The 26645-nt window shown below is 45.8% G+C and overlaps 1 protein-coding gene across 2 annotated transcripts in view; it reads right to left on the bottom strand.

The window, feature by feature from the left end:
- Positions 1-26645, bottom strand: part of PIK3CD (phosphatidylinositol-4,5-bisphosphate 3-kinase catalytic subunit delta) — a 766219-nt gene that overhangs the window by 89149 nt on the left and 650425 nt on the right. For both annotated transcript variants that reach the window (XM_086921389.1, XM_086921391.1), the window contains exon 22: positions 20678-20823. In XM_086921389.1, coding sequence (XP_086777515.1) covers positions 20678-20823 — 146 coding nt within the window. The remainder of the gene's footprint in view (positions 1-20677; positions 20824-26645) is intronic.

Below are 26645 nucleotides of genomic sequence, written 5' to 3' on the forward strand. Positions count from 1 at the left end.
CCCCTCCAAATAACAAAATAAAGGGTTTGCCTGGTATATTGTCGGCAAAGTCAGTCTTATTTATGATTCTCTGGCAAACAACTCTGATCAGGAGACGGTCCAAACTACTAAAGATGGCCACATTACAGTCAGCTCAGATTCTCCCTCCTTGTCTGTGTTTCCTCAACTAAAAAATAACGTGACTGAGGAGATAGATGAGATAGTCAAGTCGGGTTCCCCACTAGACCCAGCCCATATTGACATTCTAATGAAAGGAGGTGATATTATTCTATCAGCCTTGAATAATATATATAATCTCTCCTTGGAAAAGGGCAAGGTTCCTGCCCGTTGGAAGCATGCAATCGTTAGTCCAGTGCTGAAGAAGCCCTTCTTAGATCCAGACAATACAGAGAATTAAAGACCTATCTCTCTGCTTCCTGGTGTGAGTAAGATACTAGAGTAGATGGTCAATAGCCAGTTGACTAGCTTACTGAAATCCCATGATCTGTTAGACTCAACTCAACTATAATTTAGACCAGGATATGGGTCAGAGAGGTGGGACTCAACTAGGACAGAGACCAGGATATGGGACAGAGAGCTCTCCTAGGAGCCACCGAAGATCTCAAGAGAATATTGGACCAAGGGGGTTCAGCTGTGCTCATCCTTTTGGATTTGAGTGCAGTCTTTGACACTGTCTCTAATTCGATTCTGCAAAGTAGGCTGGAGATGTTGGGAATCAAGGACAAAGCGCTGAGCTGGCTGGCCTTTTTAGAAAATAGAGGTTTGTAGGCCAGGAAGTCAGGGAGGGACATTACCTGTTGGAAGTAAATCAGTTTAAATGCGGAATTCCCCAAGGCTCGTCTCTGAGCTCCACTCTTTTTAATGTATATATGCGCCCCTTAGCCAACATCATCCACTCAGTAGAATTTGTGATGGTCGCTTATGCAGAGGACAGTCAGATCGTCATCTCCCTTGCTCCCAACATTAGACAAACTGAGGTGAAGTTCGTGGAATGCATGAAGCAGGTACACACGTGGATATACAATAGTAGCCTTAAATTGAATTTAACACAGAGGTTATGTTGGTTGGAAACAATCCTGATCTTTAGGATAATTTCTCATGGCCTTCATGCCTGGGGTACCGTCCTATTCCAGAAGATGAGGTCAAAAGTCTGGGAGTACTTTTTGATAAGAACCTCACCATGGCAGCGCAGGCCAAGAAGTTGGTGGGATCATGTTTTGGTCTCTTAAGAGTCCTCAGAAAGACAATCAAATGGCTTCCTACTGATATCCGTAGAATAGTAATTCAAACAATTATCCTGTCACGCATAGATTGCCGCAATACTCTTTATCTTGGGAGCCCCATGTATGTCACCAGAAAGCTACAGGTGATACAAAATGCTACAGCCAGAGTCTTGCTGAATGCTTCCAAATAACGTTCGGTACGAACGGTGCTGGTGAGTTTTCATTGCCTGCCTCTGAGGAAGAGAATTGAGTTTAAATCTCTGCAAAGGTTCACAAAGTAAAGCATGCTCAGAGAACACATATCTTGGAGCAATTCATCATTCCTCATCAAAATGCACGGGTCTTACGATCAAACTATCTCTCCCGGCAATACCAAAAATAAAAAGAGCTAGAAGCGATAGGCGCTCTTTTGCTTACCTGGCAGTCAGACTCTGGAACTTGCTTCCACTAAGCCGAAGATCGAACAATAACCTGCTCAGCTTTAGGAAACAACTGAAAACTTATCTGTTTCCTTGATTTAGTCTGTCATCTTTCAGGTCTCCTATCAGCGCTGGGAAGCCTTTGTGTGGGTAGCCATGTGCTCCAGAACACCCCAAAATAAAAATAAATGAGTGGGATCTAACGTTTTTCTGGTACAGATAACAGTCTCTACATGGAAGAATTCAGCTTTCCTTCTACTGTATTCCCAGCACACTCCAGGCAATGGCGATCTATACTAGTGACAGTTTGGACTTATGAAAAAGTTTTTGGTTCGAGCTAAAGGAGATGAATAATTGCTTGAATATGTTGCTGAGCTTTTTGTTGAGGCAAAGCATTCACCTACCATTGTCTAGTCAGCATTAGATGAAACCCTTCAGTTTCCTGAGATGTACTTTCAATACAGACATGCATTTTGAAATGCTTTTTAAAACGGATGCCAGATTGAATGGTAGGACTTTAGATAGTGAGCGCTTCTACCACGCACATTAGAAACCTGCAATGTGTTCATCAGGGGCGGCTCATCGGCTAATTCGAAGGAGCGTCATCCCACTTCTCTCAGAAAATTAAATGAAAATAACTTTGTTATTATCATTTTATTTTTCGTAGCTACGGGGCTGGGTTAGGGCGGGGCTGGTGCCACAGCCGGGAAGGATGAGTGGTTTATGCCCAAAAACACCGGCCAAACCGCCATGTGCTCTTAGCATGTTCTTCAATGGGTTGTAATACTCAGCATGGGTGGAGAACGTGCACAGGCTTCCAGACCCCATGTGAGCACCGAACCACGGCGCAAAGACCTATCACAATGCAGATTGACGTAGGGAAGCCTGTGTGCTTCCTGCTTCTGGGACTCACCAGGAAGAGAAGCGATGGAGGAGAGTCGACAACCGTGAGAAAGTGTTTTCTTTTTATTACCCCCACTCGCCACCACCCCGGCCAACCGCCGTTCCCTGTCAGCTGCCACTGATGTTCATACTTTTGGGATGGAAAAATAGGAGCTGGGGAAGAACAGATGAAGGCCCAGCATTTTGAACTTCACCTTTCTGATACCCTGGTTCACTTTCTTGAGAATTAGAATGAAACTGAAATCCTGCTATGAGCTTGACTTTTGTACCCCAACATACAAAGAGTAAATCCCTTTGTCTGTTTGAGGCCAAGGATCAGGTTCCATTTCTAGTTTCTGATGTAGAAGTTTAGACTCTTTCAAGGTTGTTGTGTATGGCACCTGCAAGACTGTTTTAATGAAATGGCAGGTTGTGGAGTTTTGAACCTCAAGAGCCACATTGAAAAACTTTCAGAACCCATTTGACTCTGCAATTTAATTCTATCCTGAAAATTGATATGTAATGCATCAAGCTACCGAAGTCGATACCCGATGAGTGATACAAAAACAATCCATCTTTGCTGTTAGCAGGGGCTACCTCCATAGTTGTGAGAGGATGTGCCTAAAGAACAAGTTACTTACCTTCGGTAACGCTTTTTCTGGTGGATACAGTATCTGCCTGTGGATTCCTCACCTAGTGAATAAAACCCTGCGTCAGCAACGTTCGGTAAATTCTTTTGTATCACGCCGGCGGGCTGACGTCAGAGGAGCACGGCATCGCTCGCGACTCTGACTGTCGTCACTGACTTCTTATTAGGCCTAGGTCGGCGTGATGACATCAGTTCCGCCCTTTTTTCTGTGCCTTCGAGGCACCCGGACGATCCAATGACAGTAGATATAAACATATACAGAGTACACAGTACATAATATCCAAAATTACACACATAGTGTGTAGCCAATGCATGAAAAACACAATATATATACAAATATAAATATATATATATACATATAAACACAGGCATAGAAGAGTGGACAACAGGGAGGTGGGTGGGCATGTGAGGAATCCACAGGCAGATACTGTATCCACCAGAAACAGCGTTACAGAAGGTAAGTAACTTATTCTTCTGATGGATACATCTGCCAGTGGATTCCTCACCTTGTGAATAGATTCCCACAGCAGTCCCCACTCCCGGAGGAGGGTGTGCACTCTCCTATACCAGAAAATCCTGGAGGACAGAATGCACAAAGTGGCAGTCCCTCCTCACCTCGGCAGTAATTCTTCGCGAAAGTGCGGAGGGAGGCCCAAGTTGCCACTCTACAAATGTCCTCAACAGGAACACCCTTAGACAAAGCAGATGTAGAACACTTTGCTCTAGTAGAATGGGCTCTTATACCCTCTGGAGGTTCCTTACCAGCCAGGGCGTAGCAGATCTTGATGCATAGTATTATCCATCTCGAAAGTGTGCGCTTGTGCACAGCTCTTCCTTTTCTGCATCAGCAAATCCAACAAACAGCTGGTCATCCACTCGATAGTCCTTTGTCCTATCAAGATAAAAGCTCACCGCCCTCTTAGGGTCCAAACGGTGAAGCCGCTCCTCCTCCTTGGAAGGGTGAGGGGGAGGATAGAAGGTAGGAAGGGTAATGGACTGTCCTAGATGGAAGGGAGCTACCACCTTAGGCAGAAAAGCAGCCCTGGTCCTGAGAACCATTCGTTCAGCATGAATGGTCAAGAATGGGGGCTTTGAACTAAGAGCTTGAAGCTCACTTACCCTCCTTGCCAAGGTAATTGCAACTAGGAAAACCGTCTTAAAAGACAACAACCTCAAGGGACAATTATGTAAAGGTTCGAAAGGGGAACCCATTAAGAAAGTAAGCAGCAGATTCAAGTCCCATTGAGGCACAATAAAAGGAGTGGGAGGAAATGTATTTGTAAGTCCCTTCAGAAATCTCAAAACAATAGGAGATTTAAAGAAGGACGGCTGATCCGGCAGGCAGAGAAATGCCGACAACGCCGAAAGATAACCTTTAACTGTAGCCACAGCAAACCCTTGCTGCGCTAAAGAAAGAGCAAATAGAAGTATATCTGACAAATGGGCCCTTAAAGGGTCAATGGACTTCTCCCCACACCAAGTCACAAATGTAGACCATATGTATGAATAGATTGACTTGTAGAATCACGCCTGGCCGATAGAATGACATCCACCACATCATGTGGGAGAGAAAAGGAATTCAGGTTGCCCCGTTCAATCTTCAGGCCTGAAGGTGTAAGGTCTGGAGTGGGGGTGTAGAACCTGCCCCTCCATCTAAGAGAGGAGATCTGCCCTTAGAGGGAGACGGAGCGGCGGGCATGAGGAGAGGTGGAGAAGATCTGTGTACCACACCCTTCTTGGCCAATCCGGGGAAATCAATATAACATGGGCCCGGTATTGGCGAATCTTCCTCAGAACCCGAGGAATCAAGGGTATGGGAGAAAACGCATAAAGGAGCTGTGAGACCCAACTCAACTGAAACGCCTCCCCCAGGGCTCCCTGCATCGGAAACTGGAGACGGCAGAATGACGGGCGGTGAGCATTCTTGTGAGTGGCGAACAGGTCCACCTGAGGAGTTCCCCACGTCCGGAAGACGTGACGAACCACCTCTGGATGAAGCCTCCACTCGTGGTCGGCTGAGTACTGCCGACTGAGACTGTCTGCACGCACATTCAGAACTCTGGCCAGATGATTTGCCATCAGACAAACCTGATGGTCCTGAACCCAGGACCAGAGACGCAGAGCCTCTCTGCAGAGACGCAGAGCCTCTCTGCAGAGACACTGCGACCCCACTCCTCCCTGTTTGTTGGCATACCACATCGCAGTGGTGTTGTTCGGACTTGAACCGACCGCTCTCGAAGGGAAGGGAGGAAGGCCTTGAGTGTTAGATGTATTGCCCTCAATTCTAGAAGGTTGATGTGAAGCAACCTTTCCTCTGGAGACCAAAGACCCTTGATCTCCAGATCCCCCAGATGAGCACCCCACCCTTGAGTGGATGCATTCATTATCACTGTGGCAACCGATGGAGGTAGATGGAAAGGCTTTCCTTGAGACAGATTGCCTTCCACACCCCACCAAGATACATCATCCGCAGCTTCTCTGGAGATCCTCACAGACTCCCTGAGATCTCCGTTGTGTTGATACCACTGCCTGCGGAGACACCACTGGAGTGCCCTCACGTGCCAGCATGCATGGTTGAGCAACAGAATGCAGAAAGCCATCAGACCGAGCAGGCGAAGGACCTTCAAGACTGGAACGACCGTTCCATTGTGAAATAAAGGAATCATTTCTTGTATGTCGCGAATCCATTGTGGAGAGGGGAATGCCCGACATACAGTTGTATCCAGTACTGCATTAATGAACAGGTTGCGCTGGGAGGGCACCAGGTGAGATTTGGGTACATTTATCGAAAAACCCAACCTGTACAACAACTGAGCTGTGTCTTGCAGATGATGGAGCACTTTCTCTGGAGATTCCGCCTTGATCAGCCAATCGTTCAGATAAGGGAATACTGGAATCCCTGACCTTCTGAGATGTGCTGCCACCACAGCCATCAACTTGGTGAAGACTCGAGGTGCAGTAGTAAGACCAAACGGAAGGACCACAAGCTGGTAATGCTGTGATCCCACCATAAAACGGAGATATTTCCTGTGCGACCTCAGGATCGGGATGTGAAAATATGCATCCTGCAAGTCAATCGACACAATCCAGTCTTCTTCCAGCAGCGCTTGAAGAACCTGCGCAAGGGTGAGCATCTTGAACTTCTCTTGCTTCAGGCAAAGGTTCAAGATCCTGAGATCCAGGATTGGACGAAGTCTGCCATCCTTCTTGGTGATCTGGAAATACCGGGAGTAGCATCCCTGACCCCTTTCCTGCTCAGGAACCACCTCTATCGCACCTTTTCATAACAGTGACAGGACCTCCTCCTGCAGGAGAAGTAGGTGGTCCTCCGAGCAAAAACCTTGGCAAGGAGGGTAATCCGGTGGAAATTCCCGCAAGGGAAGAGCATGCCCATTCTCTACGAGATTGAGAACCCAAAGATCTGATGTAACCGATTCCCAATCCCGGAGAAAATGGTTAAGCCGACCCCCTACAGGACCCTCATGATCCAGAATGGCGGATCTAGGGCTGCTTTGCTGATGAAGGAGGGGGGTTGGGAAGCGGATGAGGAAGAAGGAGGAGGCTTGACATCCGAGGACGAGCTCTTTGTCTGCCCCTGTAGGATTTATATAGTGGATTTTGCTGTAGCTGCTGCTGTTGAACTTGACGGTAGGGTCGAAAGGATGCACGCCCAAAACCTCTCAACCTCTCAGTCGCAAAGCCTCTGGACTGCAGCCCCAAAGATCTGGCAGTAGCCCTACTGTCATCAAATCTTTCTAAAGCTGCATCAGCTTTCTTTCCAAATAAACCAGTACCATCAAATGGCAAATCCAACAAAGCTGCGTGAACGTCCGCAGAAAAGTCAGATGACTTCAGCCAAGCAGCCCTTCTGGAGGCAACAGAAGTTCCCATAATGCGAGCAACTGAATCAGCAGTGTCAAGTCCCCTTTGAATCACTTGACGTGCAGCTGCCTGTGCATCAGCCAACACCTCATCAAAATCCTTCCTGCTGTCCTCAGGAATCTTTGGAGCCAACTGCAGTACAGAGCCAATCTGAGCATGTATATATCTCCCCATGATACATGTGGCATTGGTCGATTTTAGAGCCATACTCGCAGAAGAGAAAATCTTCTTCGCAGTCTGATCCTGTTTCTTGGACTCTTTATCCCCAGGCACTTGAGGGAAAGCACAAACATACTTCTTCGAACAGGCTGCCTGTATAACCAGACTTTCAGGCGAAGGATGCGAGGATAGAAACTCAGGATCACCAGGAGCTACCCTATACCTCCTTGCAACACCCTTAGCCACTTGCAGGAGCTGTAAGAGGCCTGTTCCAAACCTCCAATATAGGCTCTGTCAAAGCCTCATTAAAAGGAAGCAATGGTTCTGCAATCGATGAAGGGGAATGAAAGACCTCAGTCAATATATTAGCCTTGAACTCAGCCTTAGGCAAAGTCAAATTCAAAAGAGCCGCAGCCTTATTAATAACCACATGGTATGGTGCAACGTCCTTTGAAGGAGCATCAGAAACAGAGGACAGCTCCCATTCAGGGGAAAGCTCTAAGCCGCTAGCTTTCCTCACGTCTTCAAAATAGTCCTCCTGAAGCTCACCTTCTTCCATCTCAGCCTCAGCCTCTCTATATCTTTGCTCATCTATAAGACGCTGAGCCTCCCGCCTCGTCCTTTCCTTCACGAGCCGCGCCGTCGGATCCGTGACCGACTCCGACGGGCCCGAAACCATCGTCGAGATCGAATCCGGAAGCACAAGCTGCTGCTCACAAGGTTGAGACGGAGCCGGCGTCGATGGAATCGGCATCGACGACTTTGGCGGTGCCGAGAAAAGCCAAGGCGAAGCCTGCGCCGGCATAAATGGCATACAAGGAGCTGGAGCATAGGAGTGAGGAACTCCTAAATTATATGCCACTGGACCCATGGGACCCGAAGGTGCACCAGAGGGGTACAAAGCTCTCGAGTAGACACCATACACAGTGTTTAAAAACAAAGTAGGGTCTTGACCTGGAGCTGGGAAGGGCGGGTTAGAACCCATAGGATGCCCTCTCAGAGGTCCCGAATGTGCCTCCTCTTCCACAGGCGGATTGACTGGAGTCACCGAGCCCTCTTGTAAAGGAGCCTCTTCTTCCTCACGAGCCGGGTACGGCGCCGTAGAGGGAACCAACGCCAGAGCCGGAGAATGCACCGGCGACTCCAAGGGTGAAGCCTCACCTTCTGGAACACCAAGCGAAGGAGACATCTCATGTTTTTTATGCCTCCTTTAGGCGACTTCGGCCTCGACGCCGAGTCCTTTTTTTTTTGGGGGGGAAAACCTTTATTGAGGCAAGCATAGATGACACAGCTTTTTCGCCTACAACCTGTAAATTCAGGCCGGCAGCTACGACAGTATCATTGATATATATCTCTTACTGAGGGAACACATGTCTGACACAGCAAGCCGCCTACAACCCATCAGGGCCGGCCGCGTTAAAGGCTATTGGGAGCTGTGTGAGGGTGCATTCGGTAATGATGAAAATAACGATGTACATGGGACAGAGAATGCTTGAGGTTTCTCAACTTTTTTAGTTTTTTTTGTTCAACTTCAATTTAACTGTGTAACCCGACAAACTGGTGGGTCTAGAGCCGACTGTTCCTCCCCCTGTGTACCCACCATACTGAGTATGTGGAAAAAACAAAGGTCTCTCGGTGCGGGACGGTAAGGTCGTAGCAGCGGCCCTATCCCGACAATACGGACATGAACTGATGTTTCTGCACCTAGTGGGGCAAAAGAAGAACGTGGGGTGGGAGGGGATGGGGTTGTTTGTGTATGTTTATAGAGCATGGAGACAGCATGTTTCGGGGCATCTGACTGGAGTAGAGAATGAAGGGGCGGGACTATGTCTGGTTCATCCAGAAAGGCTGGGGTGACTGTTTTAACGCTCTGCCTTAGTCGCACATATAGGAACGTATCCATGACTGAGGGGGATTCTTCACCAAAGAATTGCGCTGATGTGCGGAAGCTGACCTGAAGATATAGGTCACCCCATGTGTGGAGTGCCAGTCTCGTGAGCATTTTACGGCCTATTTCCTCACATGTTATGCTAAATCGTGGGTCGTGTGCTAGGGTCATGAGTGGCGAGTGTAGGAATGGCGTCCCCATGGCTTCCGCCAAGCGCCTCCAGGCAAGTACTGTACAGTCAACGTGGTTGGATCGCGATCTACAATCTTAGCGTCTGAGTAGAGGTAGCCCGATGGTTGCATTGGCCTCATGTAGCCGTCCTGGACCGCCAGATGTGCCATGAAAGGGGGGGATGAAGCCAGTATGCGGCAATGTGGCCCTGCGCAGAGTCGTAGTAGCGCCGGGAGTTAGGTACATCGAATCCTCCCTGGTGGTAAGGTAGCATCAGTGTCTTCATGCCGATCCGGGCTTGTTTACCACCCCAAATGAGTCGTGACATTTGTGAGTTAAGTGCACGGAAAAAATGGGAACCCGGATTATATGGGATATTAGTGAAAAGATACAGCAGTTTAGGTAACACTACCATTTTGATCAGGGAGATGCGTCCCGCCATCGATAGTGGGAGATTAATCCACCTGGTGACGTTGTCAGTCAGCTTGTCCATAACTGTTCCGTAGTTAGTTCTAATGAGAGTATCCCGGTGCCTAGTCACGTTGATACCCAGATATTTAATCTCCTCTGCCTCCCAGATTAGAGGGTAATCAAGGGGGAATTGCGTGGTTTTGTCTGTCAGTAGGAACAGGGCTGATTTCGACCAGTTTATTTGTATTCCTGCAATACCACCGAACTTGGTAATCTCGCGAAGCAGAGGATTCAGATTTTCCTGAGGTTTATGTACGTAAAGGGTCATATCGTCAGCATATAATGCTATAAGCAATTGTCTTTCCGGATATATGAGAGAGCGATGATTGGGGTGTTGACGCAATTTGGCTGCTAATGGTTCGATCGCTATTGCAAACAGGACTGGGGATAATGGGCATCCCTGCCGCGTACCACGGTGGATCTCGAAGGGGGCTGAGCGGGAGCCATTCAGCACAACAGAGGCCTGGGGCTGACGATATAGTAATCGAATCCAGTCTAGGAAACTAAAAGGAACGCCCATCCGTTCTAGTAACGCCAGTAGGTAGTCCCATTCTAGCGAATCGAAAGCCTTCGTGGCATCGGGAAAAATAGCGGCCGCCTCGCATGTGGGAGTTATGTCATGTATCACTGCTTGAAGTGTACGCAAATTATGGGACGTCGCGCGGTTTGGGACAAAGCCCGCTTGGTCCGGCAACACCAGCCTTTCCATCAGCAGATTAAGGCGTGATGCCAGAACTTTAGCCAGAATTTTAATATCTGAGTTTAATAGGGATAGGGGTCTATATGAGTCACAAGACTCTGGCGTTTTGCCCGGTTTCAGCAATGATGTTATAAGGGCCTCACGCATAGTGGTCGGCAGAATACCTTCATCTAGAGCGTGTAATACACTTGCTGTAGTATCGGGGCCAAAATATGCATGTAGGCCTTGTAAAAGTCAATTGGCAACCCGTCTGAACCTGGCGATTTACCTGATTTCATGGACATTATGGCGTCTGTTATTTCCTCCAATTCGATTACGTGATGTAGGAATTTCTGTTGGGATGGACCTAACCATGCTAGTGCAGTGTCCTCTAAATAGGTGTTTAAATTTATCGGAGTGGATCTCTGGGAGGTATAGAGCGTAGAGTAATGCTCAGTGAGGACCTTAAGTTGGTCTGGTAAGCTCCGCTGGGGAACGTTGTGGTTGTCTAGCAGGGTAGTGATATAATTGTGATATCGAGGGGGGTTAACAGTGGATGCGAGCGCTCTACCTGGCCTATCACCCTCACCGTATCTGCGTGCAGTGTATGTTTTCCCTTAGAAACTTACATTCTTTCTCTGATAGTTCTGCATACTCATTAAGTTTCTCTCGGAGTTGAGCTCTGGCTGTGTGGCCGTGTGTGGTATTGTCAACATCCTGTTCTAGTTGTTTCAGCTCTAATTCAAGTTTATGCAGCTCGTCGGTAGGGATCGGAGGACTCCACCCCCTTTAGCAATGCACCAGCCCCTCACGGTGACCTTGAAGGCCTCCCAAACTGTTGTCAGACTGGACACCGAAGATATGTTGCGTTCAAAAAAATCTTTTATGTCTTGTTCGAGTTCCGCTTTGAAGGCCGAATCGGTCAAGTGTGCAGGGTTGAGACGCCAATTTAAGTAAGGGGAAACATCTAAAGGAATGTGTAATGTCGCTAATACTGGGGAGTGGTCAGAGAAGGTACGGGCGAGGTGGGAGGCTCTGACTAGCCAAGGGGAGAGCCTTGCGGTACAAAGTATGTAGTCCAGACGTGCCCAGGTGGAGTGTACCGCTGAGATGTGAGTGCCCTGTGCGTGTGTGGGGTGTATATATCTCCAAACGTCAATCAAGCGATGTTCTTCAACAATGTCCGACTACGAGTCCTTACCGAAGTGATGACGAGATCCATGCCATCGCTTCTTATGCTTTTTCTTCGCTGACCTCGAAGCATGACCAGAAGACAACTTCGAAGGTGACGCCATGCAAGACCTCGACCTCAACTTCGACCTCGACCCGCTCGAACGCTATCTTGAAGTCTTCTTCTCTTTTCTACTTTTTAACTTCGCCACCAGAAGTTTTGCTTCCCTATCTCGAAGAGCCTTCGGATTCATCTTCTTACACGAAGAACAGCCTTTGACATCGTGGTCCGAACTCAGGCACGGGATACAATCATCATGCGGGTCCGTAATCGACATCTTGCCGCACTCCCCACACGGCTTGAACCCGGTCTTCCTAGTCGACATCTTCTGCGAGAAACAAAGAAGCAAGAAGCCAGAGAAAAACAGTAACAAAGTTACCAACAGCTACAGAGGTTCCCTGAAAACGTTAGCGTTGACGACGCGGAAAAAAGAGAACTTATGTCATCACGCCGACGTAGGCCTAATAAGGAGTCAGTGACGTCAGTCGGAGTCGCGCGCGATGCTGTGCTCCTATCACATCGTCCACGCCGGCGTGCTACAGAAGAATTTTCTGAACGTTTCTGATGCAGGGGGATATTCACATGGTGAGGAATCCACTGGCAGATGTATCCATCAGAAACCCGCTTCTTGTTTGTGTCCAGTGCTGGTAATCATTTTGGCTAATGGGGCTTCTGTTGATGCTGCTAGAAGGAATCTTGCAGCCTTGCCACCTGCTCTTAAACAAAATTTGTGAATATTTCTTCTCTTTTCCAGAGCAACAGATTTGAATGTTTTAACTTTGGCTTTCATTTTATGAAATTGATCATCATCACCATAAACATTAAAAGGCATTGTACCAGAGAAGACCAAAGTGAACATTGTGTGCATTAGGTTTCATAGTGATCATTCAGAACCTGAATGTTCTTCAGAGGGAAATCCAAGTGGTAGTTGTGAGCTGTCAGATCAGATAGATCAAACACAGCAGTCAGTATTTTATTTTAGACAAGGCATGCCTCATTTTTTAACCCTTCAAGAAAGATCTGATTGGCTTGTGGTTGACACCTGACAAAATATCCATCACTGTTTCCAGAAGACTAAGATCTGGGGCTAAATGTAACTTAGAAGAAACAGACAGCTGCAGAGTCACACAAATATTTCAGCTCCCTAAAGCTTAAAATATCATGAAAATATGTGTCACTTTTGATGGGAAGATAGATGTGAAGTTGGGGAATTAAGTGTTCCAATTGGTATTCATTACAGTGTCCATTGTTCGAGTGAGTCTCCTGGAATTTCAATGCCTTTTGAGTATGAGATGTTCTTGGTACGATTTATTTGATTTATGAAGGGTAATTGACTTGGTGGGGCGGGCAAGAGATGGTAAAACACTAAGGTGATCTGGATGGTGAGAGTGTGAGGAGGATACCGGAATAGAAGAGAACTGTACCCGAATAACTTCCTCTCGCTACCCTGAAATTGGACTTCAGCAACCACACTCCTTTGATGTCTCTCCTCAGGCACACGGACGTGATGACGGGAATGACCCGGAAGTGGTTGAGGCACAATCCGGAAGCGGTACGGCTAGACGAATGAGAGGCGGCTACAAAGAGGCGGGCAGAGAAAGTTGACACACAAGCCGAAGACGGAAGCAGCAGTGCGCGGACAGAGAAAGAAGAGCCCGTGGACCCTGTGAAGGAAGACGCAGGACCCGAGAAGTTGGAGACCGAGACGCCCACCAACCAGGACGGGGACGAAGACAGCTGGTGTGAGGACTGGTGGTGTCCGGTGGATGCTCGAGAGCGGCCGTGACTCTAGGAAGAGTTGCGGCGGAGTCAATTGTTTTTTTTGGGTTGTTTGATCGGTGCCGGCTGCGCGTTTACTATTGCAGGAAGAGGATTGATGCAAAATACTCGGGCCGCGCCTTGGTAGTGCTGTGTGGGCTGTGTAAAGACTACATTTACACCTTGTAAAGTGCATGGCGTGCTGTTGAAAACACTCCTGTTTCCTTTTCATGACCCGTGAACTGTGAGCACTCTTTTTCCTCCTTCCTAGGCACAATAAAACATTGCTCCCTTTTCCCTAATTTCCTAGTCTGGATCTATCTTTACCTCGGTATTCACTAGTGTCTTGGATCTATCTTTACCTCGGTATTCACTAGTGTCTGCTTTTCCGTCACTCCCCTACTTATTCTCAAAAAACACCAAAGGTATGTTGAAGGGAAGCTTAATTCTACATACTTGTTACTGCCATTCTCACGGTTCCCTCATTTATTCCCCCTTCTCTTATGAGCCACCAAGGAGACCAACCAAGTCCTGAAGACAAGTTGAAGACCACCAGAGAACCTTCATCACCCTCCACCACATCCCCGGAGACATCAGAAGAAGAAGAAAATACAGAGGAACCTTTACCCCCTGTCACATCTTCATTTGTTTCCGATAAACCTTCGTCCTTTAAACCACCACTACCGCCTCAACGCCTGTTTATAAAACCCGCCCTCTCAAGGCAAGATGGAGGCTGCAATGGCAAAGATGGCCGAGAATCAAGAACACCTTGGAAAAATCATGGACCGGTTTCTGAATGTTGTAGAAGAAGACCGGGACAAGATTCAAAAAGTCCTCATAGGACAAGGACAAACACACGAAGCAGCTATGGGCAAACTCACTGAAGTCCTAGGACAACAAAGAGGTCCTACTACATTACCATCCGTAGTGTTACAACGCTATGTGGCTGGAGAGGACCCTGATTTTTTCTTTAATAATTTCGAGAGAATAGCCACTGCAGCATCATGGCCTGCCGAGATATGGGGGCAATATCTGGGACCTCTGTTATCCGGTGACTTACAAGCCTCGTACCAAGCTGCAACCCTACAAGGAGCAGTCCCCTAAGCTGATATCAAGAGATGTATCCTAGAGAGGCTAGAAATAGATGATGAAACCTATAGGGTAAAGTTAAGGCAAATGAAGGAAGGACCCCAAGAAACCCCTTGTGCCTTATACTTCAGGGTAAAAGACATGACAGATCGGTGGCTCAAACCTGCAACTACAGATAAGGATGGGATCATGGCCAAGATCTATGTAGAACAATATCTAACATCCCTACACCCCCCCAATTCAACGATGGGTCCGCCAGCAAGCAAACCTTACTTTGGAAACAGCTGTCGAGATAGCTAGTGCCTACCATCGAGCTTTAGATTTTCAAAAAGGAAAAGACGAGTCAACTGGGAAAACAGGAGAGCATGTAGGTCAAAGACATCCCGACCATCCTTAATAAAGAAACCTGAACCCCCGTCTTTCATACCCAGCGCCCCATCCCTTAGTACTCCTCTTCCTCCGTGTCCACCCTCTGCAGGCCCACAATGTTTTCAGTGTGGAGGGCTGGGACATATAGCCAGGTTCTGTCCACAAAAAGAGGAACCTATGGAGATCGGGATGGCCCGGAATTATTACTGTTCACCTACCGAAGAAAAGCCATCCCCATATAGGTGCACTGTTTCTGTAAATGGACAACCTTTAACTGCTTTGGCTGACACAGGTTGTTTACATAGTGTATCTGGCCCCAAGATCTTGGTAAAAACTTAGGTCCTATAGATGGAATGGTGGCCATTAAATGTGTACATGGGGACACGAAACCCTACCCCACTGCTCAGGTTCAGATTCAACATCCCCATGATGCTGGAACATCTATGATTGTAGGCCTTATACCCCGACTACCCGAACTAGTAATCTTAAGAAACGATTATCCCAAGCTGACTCAGTTATTGCAAAATGTCCCAGTGACTGAAGAAGAATGGCTATCCACCGCTCCTTTTTCCACTGACACAGGGAAAGAATGGCCTTCAGCCAAACCAAGGAAAAGTCGAAGGCAAAGAAGGGCGGAAAAAGGGAAAGAACCTGTGGTAATGCCCATTATACCTGAAGAGAATCCATGGGAAACAGACAGGAATTTCCATGCTGCCCAACGAGAGGACCCTCTGCTTCAAGAAGCATGGAGCAAGGCTCTTGAAGACGAAGAACAACACTGTGTATGTCCTTACTTCTTTGTTAAACAGGGTTTATTGTATAGAAAAGGAGGTACTAATCAGAAAGCACAGTTGCTAACCCCTAAGCAGTTTCGAGACAAAGTGTTATACTTAGCCCATAGTCATCTTTTAGGGGGACATTTTGGGGCAGATAAAACGGAGAAAACTATTCTAGAGAGGTTTTACTGGCCAGGGATATACCATCATGTGAAACAATACTGTAGGGAATGCCCGATTTGCCAGAAACACAGCCGATATCAACCCCCAAGAGTACCTTTGCGTCCCCTCCCTATTATTGATGAACCGTTCAGTCGAGTGGGCATGGACATTATAGGCCCCCTGCTACCCTCGCGTAGTGGCTGTCGCTATGTTCTTGTACTTGTTGATTATGCTACGCGGTTCCCCGAAGCCATACCCCTTCGCCGTCCAGACACTGCCAACATTGCCAAGGCTATGATTGGAATTTTCTCTAGGGTAGGATTCCCCAAAGAGATTCTGACTGATCAAGGGACCCCTTTTGTCTCTAAAATAATGCGAGACATTTGTACTCAGTTGGGGGTGAAACAAATAAAAACAGCAGCCTATCACCCCCAAACGGATGGCTTAGTCGAAAGATACAATGCCACTATTAAGATCACGTTAAAAAAACTACTGGCATTAGAAGCGCGGAAGTGGGAAGATATTCTCCCTCTGGCACTCTTCGCCATTAGATGCAAGGAGCAGAAAAGTACTGGATATTCTCCTTTTGAGTTGTTGCACGGTCATAAACCTCACACCTTACTTGACATGGCCCAAGAACAATGGGAAAATGAACCTGACAATACGAAACCTCTCCCGGAATACGTCTCCAACTTAAAGACACATTTGAGACAGATTCGGGATAAAGTACGAACTAACCTGGAAAACGCCCAGAGTGTCCAAAAAGGTCAATATGACAAAGGGACTAAGAATAGATCATTTCAAATAGGAGACCTCGTTTTACTCATGATGGCCTCCTCAGACCAAAAGTTGTTGGGACAATGGCAGGGACCCTAGAAAGTCATTGCTCAGGTCACTCCAGTAACTTATCGCATTGAAACCGATGTTACCAAACATGTAAACCCAGATATACCACATTAATTTGCTTACAAAATGGGAGGGACTTTTACCTGCGACAGTGAATATGGTAGAACCTCAAGACCCTTCATTTCAGCAGAGTATTGATACGGAACTACCAGTCCCTCAGAAAGAAGAGTGAATTCAGAAGTTACAGACCTTGTCCCATGTCTTTTCCACCTCTCCCGGGAGGGTTACTCTCATTGAACACATCATTAAAACTCCACTGGGTAAACGGGTCAAACTAAGACCATACCGTATCCCTGAGTCACGCCGTCAGGTGATAAGAGAAGAGATACAGAAGATGTTACAGATGGACATTATTGAACCATCCAGGAGCGAATGGAATTCGCCCATTGTACTTGTGCCCAAGCCTGATGGTTCGGTCAGATTTTGCTTAGATTTTCGCGAAGTAAACAAGATTTCCGATTTTGACACCTACCCCCTTCCACGGGTGGATGAAATGGTAGAAAGGATAGGAAGAGCTAAGTACATTAGTACCCTAGATTTATGTAAGGGGTATTGGCAAATACCTCTCAAGAAGGAAGACAGAGTAAAAACTGCTTTTCCTACCCCTGATGGGTTATATCAATTCAAGGTAATGCCGTTCGGCTTACATGGGGCCCCAGCAACATTTCAGAGAGCCATGAACATAGTATTGAGACCACATAGCAACTATGCTGGGGCTTATATCGACGATATTGTAATATATAGCGATACCTGGGACCAACACCTATCACTCCTTTCTGAAGTTGTTCAAACTTTAGGATCTTACGGCTTAAGAATAAACCCGGCCAAAAGTCACTTGGCTGCACAGACCGTGAAATATCTAGGTTACCTGTTAGGGGAAGGAGTGATAAGACCCCAGACGTCTGAACTGACTGCCATTTCACAAATCCCAATGCCCTGAACAAAAAAAGATTTGAGAGCTTTTTTGGGGTAATTAGGGTACTATAGACGGTTCATCCCTAGGTTTTCCAAAATAGCAGCCCCCTTAACTGACCTCCTCCAAAAAAACAGTCAAACAGAAGTAATTTTAAGATCTCCTCCTGCTGAAGTAGTACGTTCTTTCGAAGCCCTAAAACATTCTCTAACTTCAGATACAGTTCTGATCAGTCCCGATTACACCCGTCCCTTCGTCTTACAGACAGATGCTTCTGACAAGGGCCTAGGAGCGGTTCTATCACAGGAAACACCCCGAGGAGAGAAATCGATCCTATACATTAGTCACAAACTTTTTCCCCGAGAGAAAAACGATGCGACTATTGAAAAAGAGGCCCTGGCCATCAAATGGGCCATTGACGCTTTGAAATTCTATCTGGAAGGAAGAGAGTTTACTCTTTTTACTGACCATGCACCCCTAGAATGGTTAGCTAGAAATAAAGGTCATAACGAAAGGGTACTTAGATGGTTTCTGTCCTTACAGCCATATAGATTCCATACTAAGCATAGAAAAGGGAAAGAACAAGGCAATGCCGATTACCTGTCCGGATATCCCCAAAGTACAGACTCTAGAAGAAGGACAGCAAGGGAAAGGGGATGTGAGGAGGATACAGGAATAGAAGAGGACTGTACCCGAGTAACTTCCGGTAGCGGTACGGCTAGACGAATGAGAGGCGGCTACAAAGAGGCGGTGGCAGAGAAAGTTGACACACACGCTGAAGACGGAAGCAGCAGTGTGCAGACGGAGAAAGAAGACGCAGGACCCGTAGAACAGGCAGGAGCCATAGAAGACCACGTGGACTCTGTGAAGGAAGACGCGGGACCAGAGAAGTTGGAGACCAAGACGCCCACCAACCAGGATGGGGACGAAGACAGCTGGTGCGAGGACTGATGGTGTCCGGTGGATGCTGGAGAGCGGCCGTGACTCTAGGAAGAGTTGCGGCGGGGTTGGTGAGTGACATCAGCTCGAGGGAGTTTTGGGGAAGCGGTGGGAAAGGAAATTGGGAGGGATTGTTTAGGGTTGGGTTTTTTTTGGTTGTTTTATTGGTGCCGGCCGCGCGTTGACTATTGCAGGAAGAGGATTGATGCAAAATACTCGGGCCGCGCCTTGGTAGTGCTGTGTGGGCTGTGTAAAGACTAAATTTACACCTTGTAAAGTGCATGGTGCGCTGTTGAAAACGCTCCTCTTTCCTTTCCATGACCCGTGAACTGTGAGCACTCTTTTTCCTCCTTCCTAGGCACAATAAAACATTGCTCCCTTTTCCCTAATTTCCTAGTCTGGATCTATCTTTACCTCGGTATTCACTAGTGTCTTGGATCTATCTTTACCTCGGTATTCACTAGTGTCTGCTTTTCCGTCACTTCCCTAATTATTATCACAAAACACCAAAGGTGTGGTGAAGGGAAGCTTAATTCTACATATTTGTTACTGCCATTCTCACGGTTCCCTCATTTATTCCCCCTTCTCTTATGAGCCACCGGGGAGACCAACCAAGTCCTGAAGACAAGGTGAAGACCACCAGAGAACCTTCATCACCCTCCACCACATCCCCGGGGACATCAGAAGAAGAAGAAAATACAGAGGAACCTTTACCCCCTGTCACATCTTCATTTGTTCTCAATAAACCTTCGTCCTTTAAACCACCACTACCGCCTCTTTGCCTGTTTATAAAACCCGCCCTCTTACAGAGAGACACTGATGTTTTAGAATAATGGGATTAATGAGAAATTCTTGAACACTTTTGTGTAGAAGGCCAACATGGGTATGCAGAACAATACTGTACTTCAGAAGCATGCAAGCCAACAGTCAGTGTTTGCTTGGGGTCTTGTCTTTAAAAGGTGGCACCACTGGGAATGGCATGGTCAGAAAAAATGTACATTAAAGTTTTGATTTCTTTTTTGGATGTGAAATCCCAGAAGCAGAAACAGAATCGGAGGCGTAATGTAGTGAGTCATGAAACAAGAATGGCACTCACATAGAAGGGTTATGGTCTTAAATATGATCTCTGATGTAATGTCAATTCACAAGGACAAGGCAGGAGCTGAAGAAGCATGCCATGATGATGAGGATGAATTGTGTGATCAAGTGTGTTCATTCCTTCTTTGCATGTCCACCTAAAGGTCTCTTTTGATATAAGACTTCAGTGAGATGAAGAAAGAAAGTTGCCTAAATGTCCTGTTTACATTCTCATGCAACAACTCGCATTACTTCTCTCTCTCTATATTGCTTGGAGGTGAATCGCTCAACAACTGAAAATTTCTGAATAATTGAGCATGCTTATGTTTTGTTGAAATCAGGTACATACATCACAAACACACAATAAACATATTTTACAGATTTCTTTTTGTTACAAGAAGGTTTATCAAAATGCACAAGGACATTCTTGATTGAGATGTAATAAAAATGAAGGTGAAAAATGAGTTAATTTCCGTCAAAGTAATGCAGTTGTAAAAGATGTCCAGCAAGCACAAAATTAATAAAAAAGGAAACACCAAAAGAGATGACACTGCAGAAACTAGTGCTCCATGATCCTGCTTCCAGGAATCAGTAAAAATAACTTGGAGACCGACTTCCAGTACTGGGCATTATGGGGCATACAAGCAACTGCTTCCTTTAGAAGTGCAATTCTGCTCAGGGAGCTGCAGCCTATCTTGCTGCATTTGATATCTTCCTGTGGCATTTTATTTTTTAAAAGGTTATGTATTGCATGGAATAATGTATGAGTGCATTCAAAAATATTTTTTTATTTCTAACTGTCCTAATTTCCTAAAACAAGATATAAATGAAATTTGGATAAAACCGCTTACAAATAGCAATGTATAAAAACTAAGACCAAATTGACCTTTTTTCAGAAAACACGGTTATCTCTTGTTAAAAGTGTTATTAGATCCCACAAAAGGCAGAACAATACAGTGATAAAAACTATTCAAAAGTAGCGCCTGATGAAAAAGTACAAATGCTGATACAGAATCAATAAATCAAAAACTCACCTTTCAAACTTCTCATTGTTGTCACTTTTTCCCTGTTGGATGACGTGGACAAAATCATAGGTTAAGATAAATGGGACTCTCTCTCGATTGATGCCGAATTTGGTCTTGAAATGCCCCAAGAAATGTCCAAAGTCGATGTGAAAGAGCTGGAGAGTAGAGAACGAAAAAATACTCAAAATTTACACTTCAAAATATGCTAAGTCAGTCATTAGGTACATTCTCAGACCCTGACAAAAAATCCATGGCCTCCAAAGTCTAATATGTTCTTAAACTCAGGCCCAAACATTTAGATTGCAACCCTGATAATTCCTAAATATAGCAACTTTGAGAACATGACCAAGACCTTGAAAGTTCGCAGACCTCAAAGAACAGTGAATACTAGAATTGTAGAGTTCTATAAAGACATCAATCGATAGCCTAGGCACAGAGTGATGCTTTTCATGTGTGGCAGAAAACACAACTCCAGAACTTGGGCCAAGACCCTGTGAGTTCTCAGATCTGTAAGCCCATCACATCATCAAGAGTTCACTGCAAGTCTTGAGAAGTTACATGCATGAAGAAAATAAAGTTTTATTCATATATATCTCCTTTCACAAAACCACCAGCCGGCGCATCATACGCCGTGGGTGCCGCTCTCCGTAAGGTGGGTTACGGCCAAAATCGCAAACAAAGCGGTTATATATATTTCTTTTTGCTCAATGCCTGTTCCCAGTATTCAAATGAACAAAACAAGCTCTAGCACGCTTCGCAAGACATTTTTGTTTATTGTGGCAGACTCGGACAATGCTTTTTGGCCCTCCAAGCGGCCTTACTCAAAACAAATAGTAGTCGCCATTTTAACTCTTTTATACATAATGTTTTTCAAACATTTCTTAAAGTGACAGCTCTCAAAGTTCTCCTGCCTGCTAGAAGCAAAGGTTTCATCTCTTTCCCTGCCCGCAGACATGCGGCAGGGAAAGAGATAAAACAGATGGCGCCTGCACAAAGGGTCACAGAAGAAACAAGGGAACCTTACCCACTGAGGAACCAGGGTCAGTACTATATATCGGAAACAATGGTTCCAGTGGCACAACAAATGTATGACTAATAGTCAACATAACCTGTGTTAATTAATAACAATGAAAGGGTTGAAGGAGGGTGTCCAACAGAGAAACGACTCTACACATAAGATTTCATACCATCATTGAATTTATATTTCTTTTTTTCTTTCTTTTTCAACAATCAATAAATATTTGTAGTGTTACAAAAATAAGTGCAAAGTGACCCAAAGTGTAGTGTGAGAACCTCGGAGGTACAAACAATTATACAAAACCAATAGGAACAGGAGTGACATACAAGGTTTCTAAAAGGAATAATGTACAAGAAAAAGAAAACGACCAGCAATTAATAATAATGACTAGGCATGAGCGAATTTGCGGATTGCCAAAATCCGCGATTTTTTTTTTTTATGTTCGCACGGGTTTCTGCAAGTTCGCGAGGGTTTTGTACAATTTCGCAAATTGCGAAATTGTACAAAACGCATGCGAACTTGCAGCAACCCGTGCGAACACAATTATATGAAGAGAAAGAAGCTCCTGGTCACAGGAACAGCACGGGGATTGCGCTCATGAAAGCACGGGGATTGCGCTCATGAAAGTCAAGGATGCAAAGGCCTCTACCCAGCATCACAGCTGATTTTCCACAGTAGATTTGGGAAGAGGCACATCTGTCCAGCCTCGAAGACGCTCATGATTGTTTTTGGGCTAATGAATGAGTCACTGATTTTGAGCATCAACTAGTTCGAGCGACCATGCAAAGGCCGCCCTCTAGCCAGCATCACAGGTGATTTTCCACGGTAGATTTGGGAAGAGGCACACCTGTCCAGCCTCGAAGACGCTCATGATTGTTTTTGGGCTAATGAATGAGTCACTGAATTTGAGCATCAACTAGTTCGAGTGACCATGTGTGTGTTACTATGCAATCGCCCTGAAGGGCGCAGGGGTCCCTTGAGTGACCTGTGTAAGGCTGTAACTATTTTACAATAGCGCCAGCAAGCTGCCAGCGCCGTTGTAAAATAGTTACAAAGTTAGCTTGCACAGGAAGCACCTGCTTTGTTTTATCTAGTGGTTCCTGTGCAAGCTAACTGTGTAACTATTTTACAACGGCGCTGGCAGCTTGCTGGCGCCATTGTAAAATAGTTGCATGAGTGGGGGTTCAACTTTTGAACCTGTTACGCTCGCGGATTTTTTTTTGCGGATTTTGCGGGAAATCCGCAAAATTTGCGGATTTCCCAAAAATCCGCAAAATCCGCGAGCGTAACGGATTTCCCGCTCATGCTTAATAATGACAACAATGTATAACAATGGGTATCGAGAATCATAGGCACTGTTTGTAGGGTTCGTTTTTTATGCTCCTGCACAAAGGGGGCTGCCTTTCAAACAGCTCCCTCCATGCAGCAGCAATGTCGGCTCCGAAAGGAGTCAGGGAGTCAGCTCAGACCATTGGGGCCTTTGAGGCTTCCCCGTGTTCCCAGGAAAAAGACAAGAAATAGGCAAAATAAAGGTCAGCAGAGAGCAGAAAGAGCCAAGATGAAGGTGAGAAACGAGCAGAAAGAGCCAGAATAAAAGTCAGCAATGAGCAGAAAGAGGTCAAATAAAGGTCAGCAACAAGCAGAAAGAGGTAAAATAAAGATGAGCAATGAACAGAAATAAGCAAAATAAAGGTGAGAAACAAGCAGAAAAGGCAAAATAAAGTTGAGAAACGAGCAGAAAGAGGCAAAATAAAGGTCAAAAGGGAGCAGAAAGAGGGAGAATAAAGGTCAGAATCCAAAAAAAAGAGGTAAAATAGAAGTCAGAAACCAGCAGCAGGATACATATTAAAGGTGAGAAACAAGCAGAGGCAAAATAAAGGTCAGCAACAAGCAGAAAGAGGCAAAACAGAGGGCAGAAAGGCAGAAAGGCAGGAAAGGCAACACAGAGGCAGAATAATTAGCAGGTAAGGCGAAACAGAGGGCAGAAAACAAGCAGAAAAGATAAAACAGAGCAGAAGAGGGCAAAACAGAGAGCACTCAGATACTCACACACCCACTCACAAACTCACTCTCAGACTTACTGAGACACTCATGCACTAATTCACACTCTGTGTCAAAGGTTAGTGGTTACATTTAGGAAATAACATTAAAATAATCTCAGTAATTCACTTAAAAAAAATCAGAGGTTACAAGGACATAATAGTTAGGAAACAACATTAAAGAAACCTTATAAATTCACAGAAAAAAACGAAAGTTACATGGATGTTATAATTAGGCTCCGATTTCGCTCGTACAAAACCAGTGAAATTAAGCAACTTACGCCCTTGCAATGCACTGCTTATGACCACACATATTACATCACTCATGACGTGATCAGTAACATCTCTGATGAAATCTCAAATGACATTTCTAAGGTTTTTTTTTAATGTTGTTTCCCAACTAAAACGTCTATGTAACCTTCGGGTTTTTAAGTGAAAAAATATATTATAAATATTACCTACTTGTGGTCACCAGTAGTTATTACCTATTTTCTATAGATGAAGCGCTTTTTGTTTTACTGATAACTTTAGCACTGTTTGACTTTAGCTGCTGTCTTGAAAGTTTCGGAGTGATTCGTCAAGTGGGGGCCAAGAAAATGAGGGGGCCCGAAACACATTTTTCCATGCAATTTCGCATAAGAATTTTGAACACGACTACAGCACAAACCGCTGAACTGAATTACACCTAATTTGACAGAAAGCTAGCTCTTGGCCCAGAGACACCCTTTTTGTAATTTGGTGTACATCTGTTTGGTAATTTTTGAGTTATTAAAGAAAAAAGATTTATACCTATCTAGGGACACAAATCCTCTGCAGATCTGACAGATCTCACGGTGATATCGGATTGGCTGCCAACAGTTCATCCAGTGTTGGCAGCCATCTTGGGACTCGGGATTGTGCAACGTGGCCCAACTCCCGGGCAGAGTTCGGCTCCGGGTACCACACTCCCAGGGGCCGGGCCAAAATGGCTGTATGGGCCCACCCCCTCCCAAGCAAATTTTGGCCCGGGAATCGCCATCCCCCAGGGCCCGGCCAATATGCATAATGGGGACAGGGCATGCAGCTCCCCCTATCCAGGCTTTGTTTAGCCCCATAGTCAATAATGGCCCCGGGGACCCAATTCCCTGGAGCCAATAATGGCCCCCATACTTAGGGCTGCACTCTTACTATGTCCCAGGGTGCTCAACCCCAGGACATAGCAGTTTCCCTGCCTGCACTAGTATGGGCCGGGACACCTCTGTTTTCTCTCGCATGGCAGGAGCAATTTAAAGCTCCCGCTAGGCAAGAGCAAACAATAAGACCATTCCCAGCCAGCAAAAGTAAAAAAAAATATCCAGCTGGCTAGGAGCAAACTTTTCATCCATTTCCCTTCTGACTATGAAGCGGGCAGGGAAACAGATGAAAAATAGTTCCTACACATAGGGAGCAGCATTTTTGCTGCTCGGTGCATGCAGGAGAAATGCAAGATCCTGCTGGTGGCAGCGAGCCAGCAGGGACCACGGGGCATTGGGCCCCCTACAAAACACACTGGGTGCCCTGGGTGGGACCAGGGCACCTACCATTGCCTGCCCAGGTCCCAGGGAAAGAGATCCCCAGGGCCGAATTTGGCCCGGGGAGTGGGCTGCGCGGCCCCCCTCCTCTTTCCGGTATTGCTGAGGACCCGGGGTATGGGAGGCCCATGGCTGAAATTGGGCCGGGGAGGGGGCCATGCACACCCCCAAATTAATAATTAAATAGACCCCAGGGGATGGAGTCCCTGGGACCAATATTGGCCTTGGGAGGGGCTCCATTCAACCCCTATTTCAAATACGTAGTGGGTGTCCTGGGTGAGCTCCAGGGCACCCACCATATACTGGGATGGTCCTGGGGGATGGGGTTTCCGGGGCCAATATTGACCAGGGAACGAGGGGCTGCATGAGGTCATGGCCAATATTCATTTTCAGTTCAATTTAAAAAAATGTTTACCAACTGGGGTTTTAAAAGCAGAAATAGAAAATATCTGGCCCATTGTAAAACCTAGGCTACACAGTTGATTGAACTGACAACATACCTTTAAGAGTTCACCCATTCTCCAGTGTCCCATCATGCACCAGGGGTGACTATTAGGTCAGCTCATTTTTACGGAGAGGAAGGAATTAGCACAAAAATGCAAACATTCTGTATTTAATCGTTGCCCGCAGAGGTCGGGGGGTTGCTAATGACTGATTAGAATTTCCCTGGAAGAGAACTAGGATTACTGGTAAGAATCTTTTCCATCTCTTCCGGGGATCCTCATCAATAGTCATAAGCACTGAATAGGATAGCAAGCTCATCCCACGATAATTTGTTTGGCGTACAAACCGAAATACAGAAAATATGATGCAAAATGCAAAAAGATTCTTTAAAGGGGCCTGACCTACTTGTGCATCAGCTCTTGAATATCAATCGAGACACTAATATCCAGTAAAGGTATATATTGATCTCCATGTAGCAGCTTTCTAAATTTTTGAAATAGGAATAGAGCCATAGTCGCTGCTTTTCCTCTAGTTGAATGTGCCCTAGGTTTACCAGCAAGGGTTTTATTCGCTAGTTTTCCATATACAAATCGATTGTTTAAAAGTAGAGAAAACAGCTCTGAGAGGACCATTGTTCACAAGTAGGTGTTCAGATTGCCTACATTGTTTTGTTTTACCCAAAAATAATTTTAATACCCTCTTTACATCCAAAGAATGTACAGCCTTTTTGGCTGGATTAGAGGGGTGAACAAGATCAAAGCTACTTGACCGAAACGTGTAGGGCATGGCAAATATTTAATAAATCCGCCTGCAATCCTGAAAACGAGTGAGTGCATTCTTCAACTTGCTGAAAGGCAAAAATTGATTGATTGATATATATATATATATATATATATATATATATCAAACATCAAAGTTTGCCCAGA

The sequence above is a fragment of the Lissotriton vulgaris genome, chromosome 5 (assembly GCF_964263255.1).
Source record: "Lissotriton vulgaris chromosome 5, aLisVul1.2, whole genome shotgun sequence".
NCBI classification, from domain to species: domain Eukaryota; kingdom Metazoa; phylum Chordata; class Amphibia; order Caudata; family Salamandridae; genus Lissotriton; species Lissotriton vulgaris.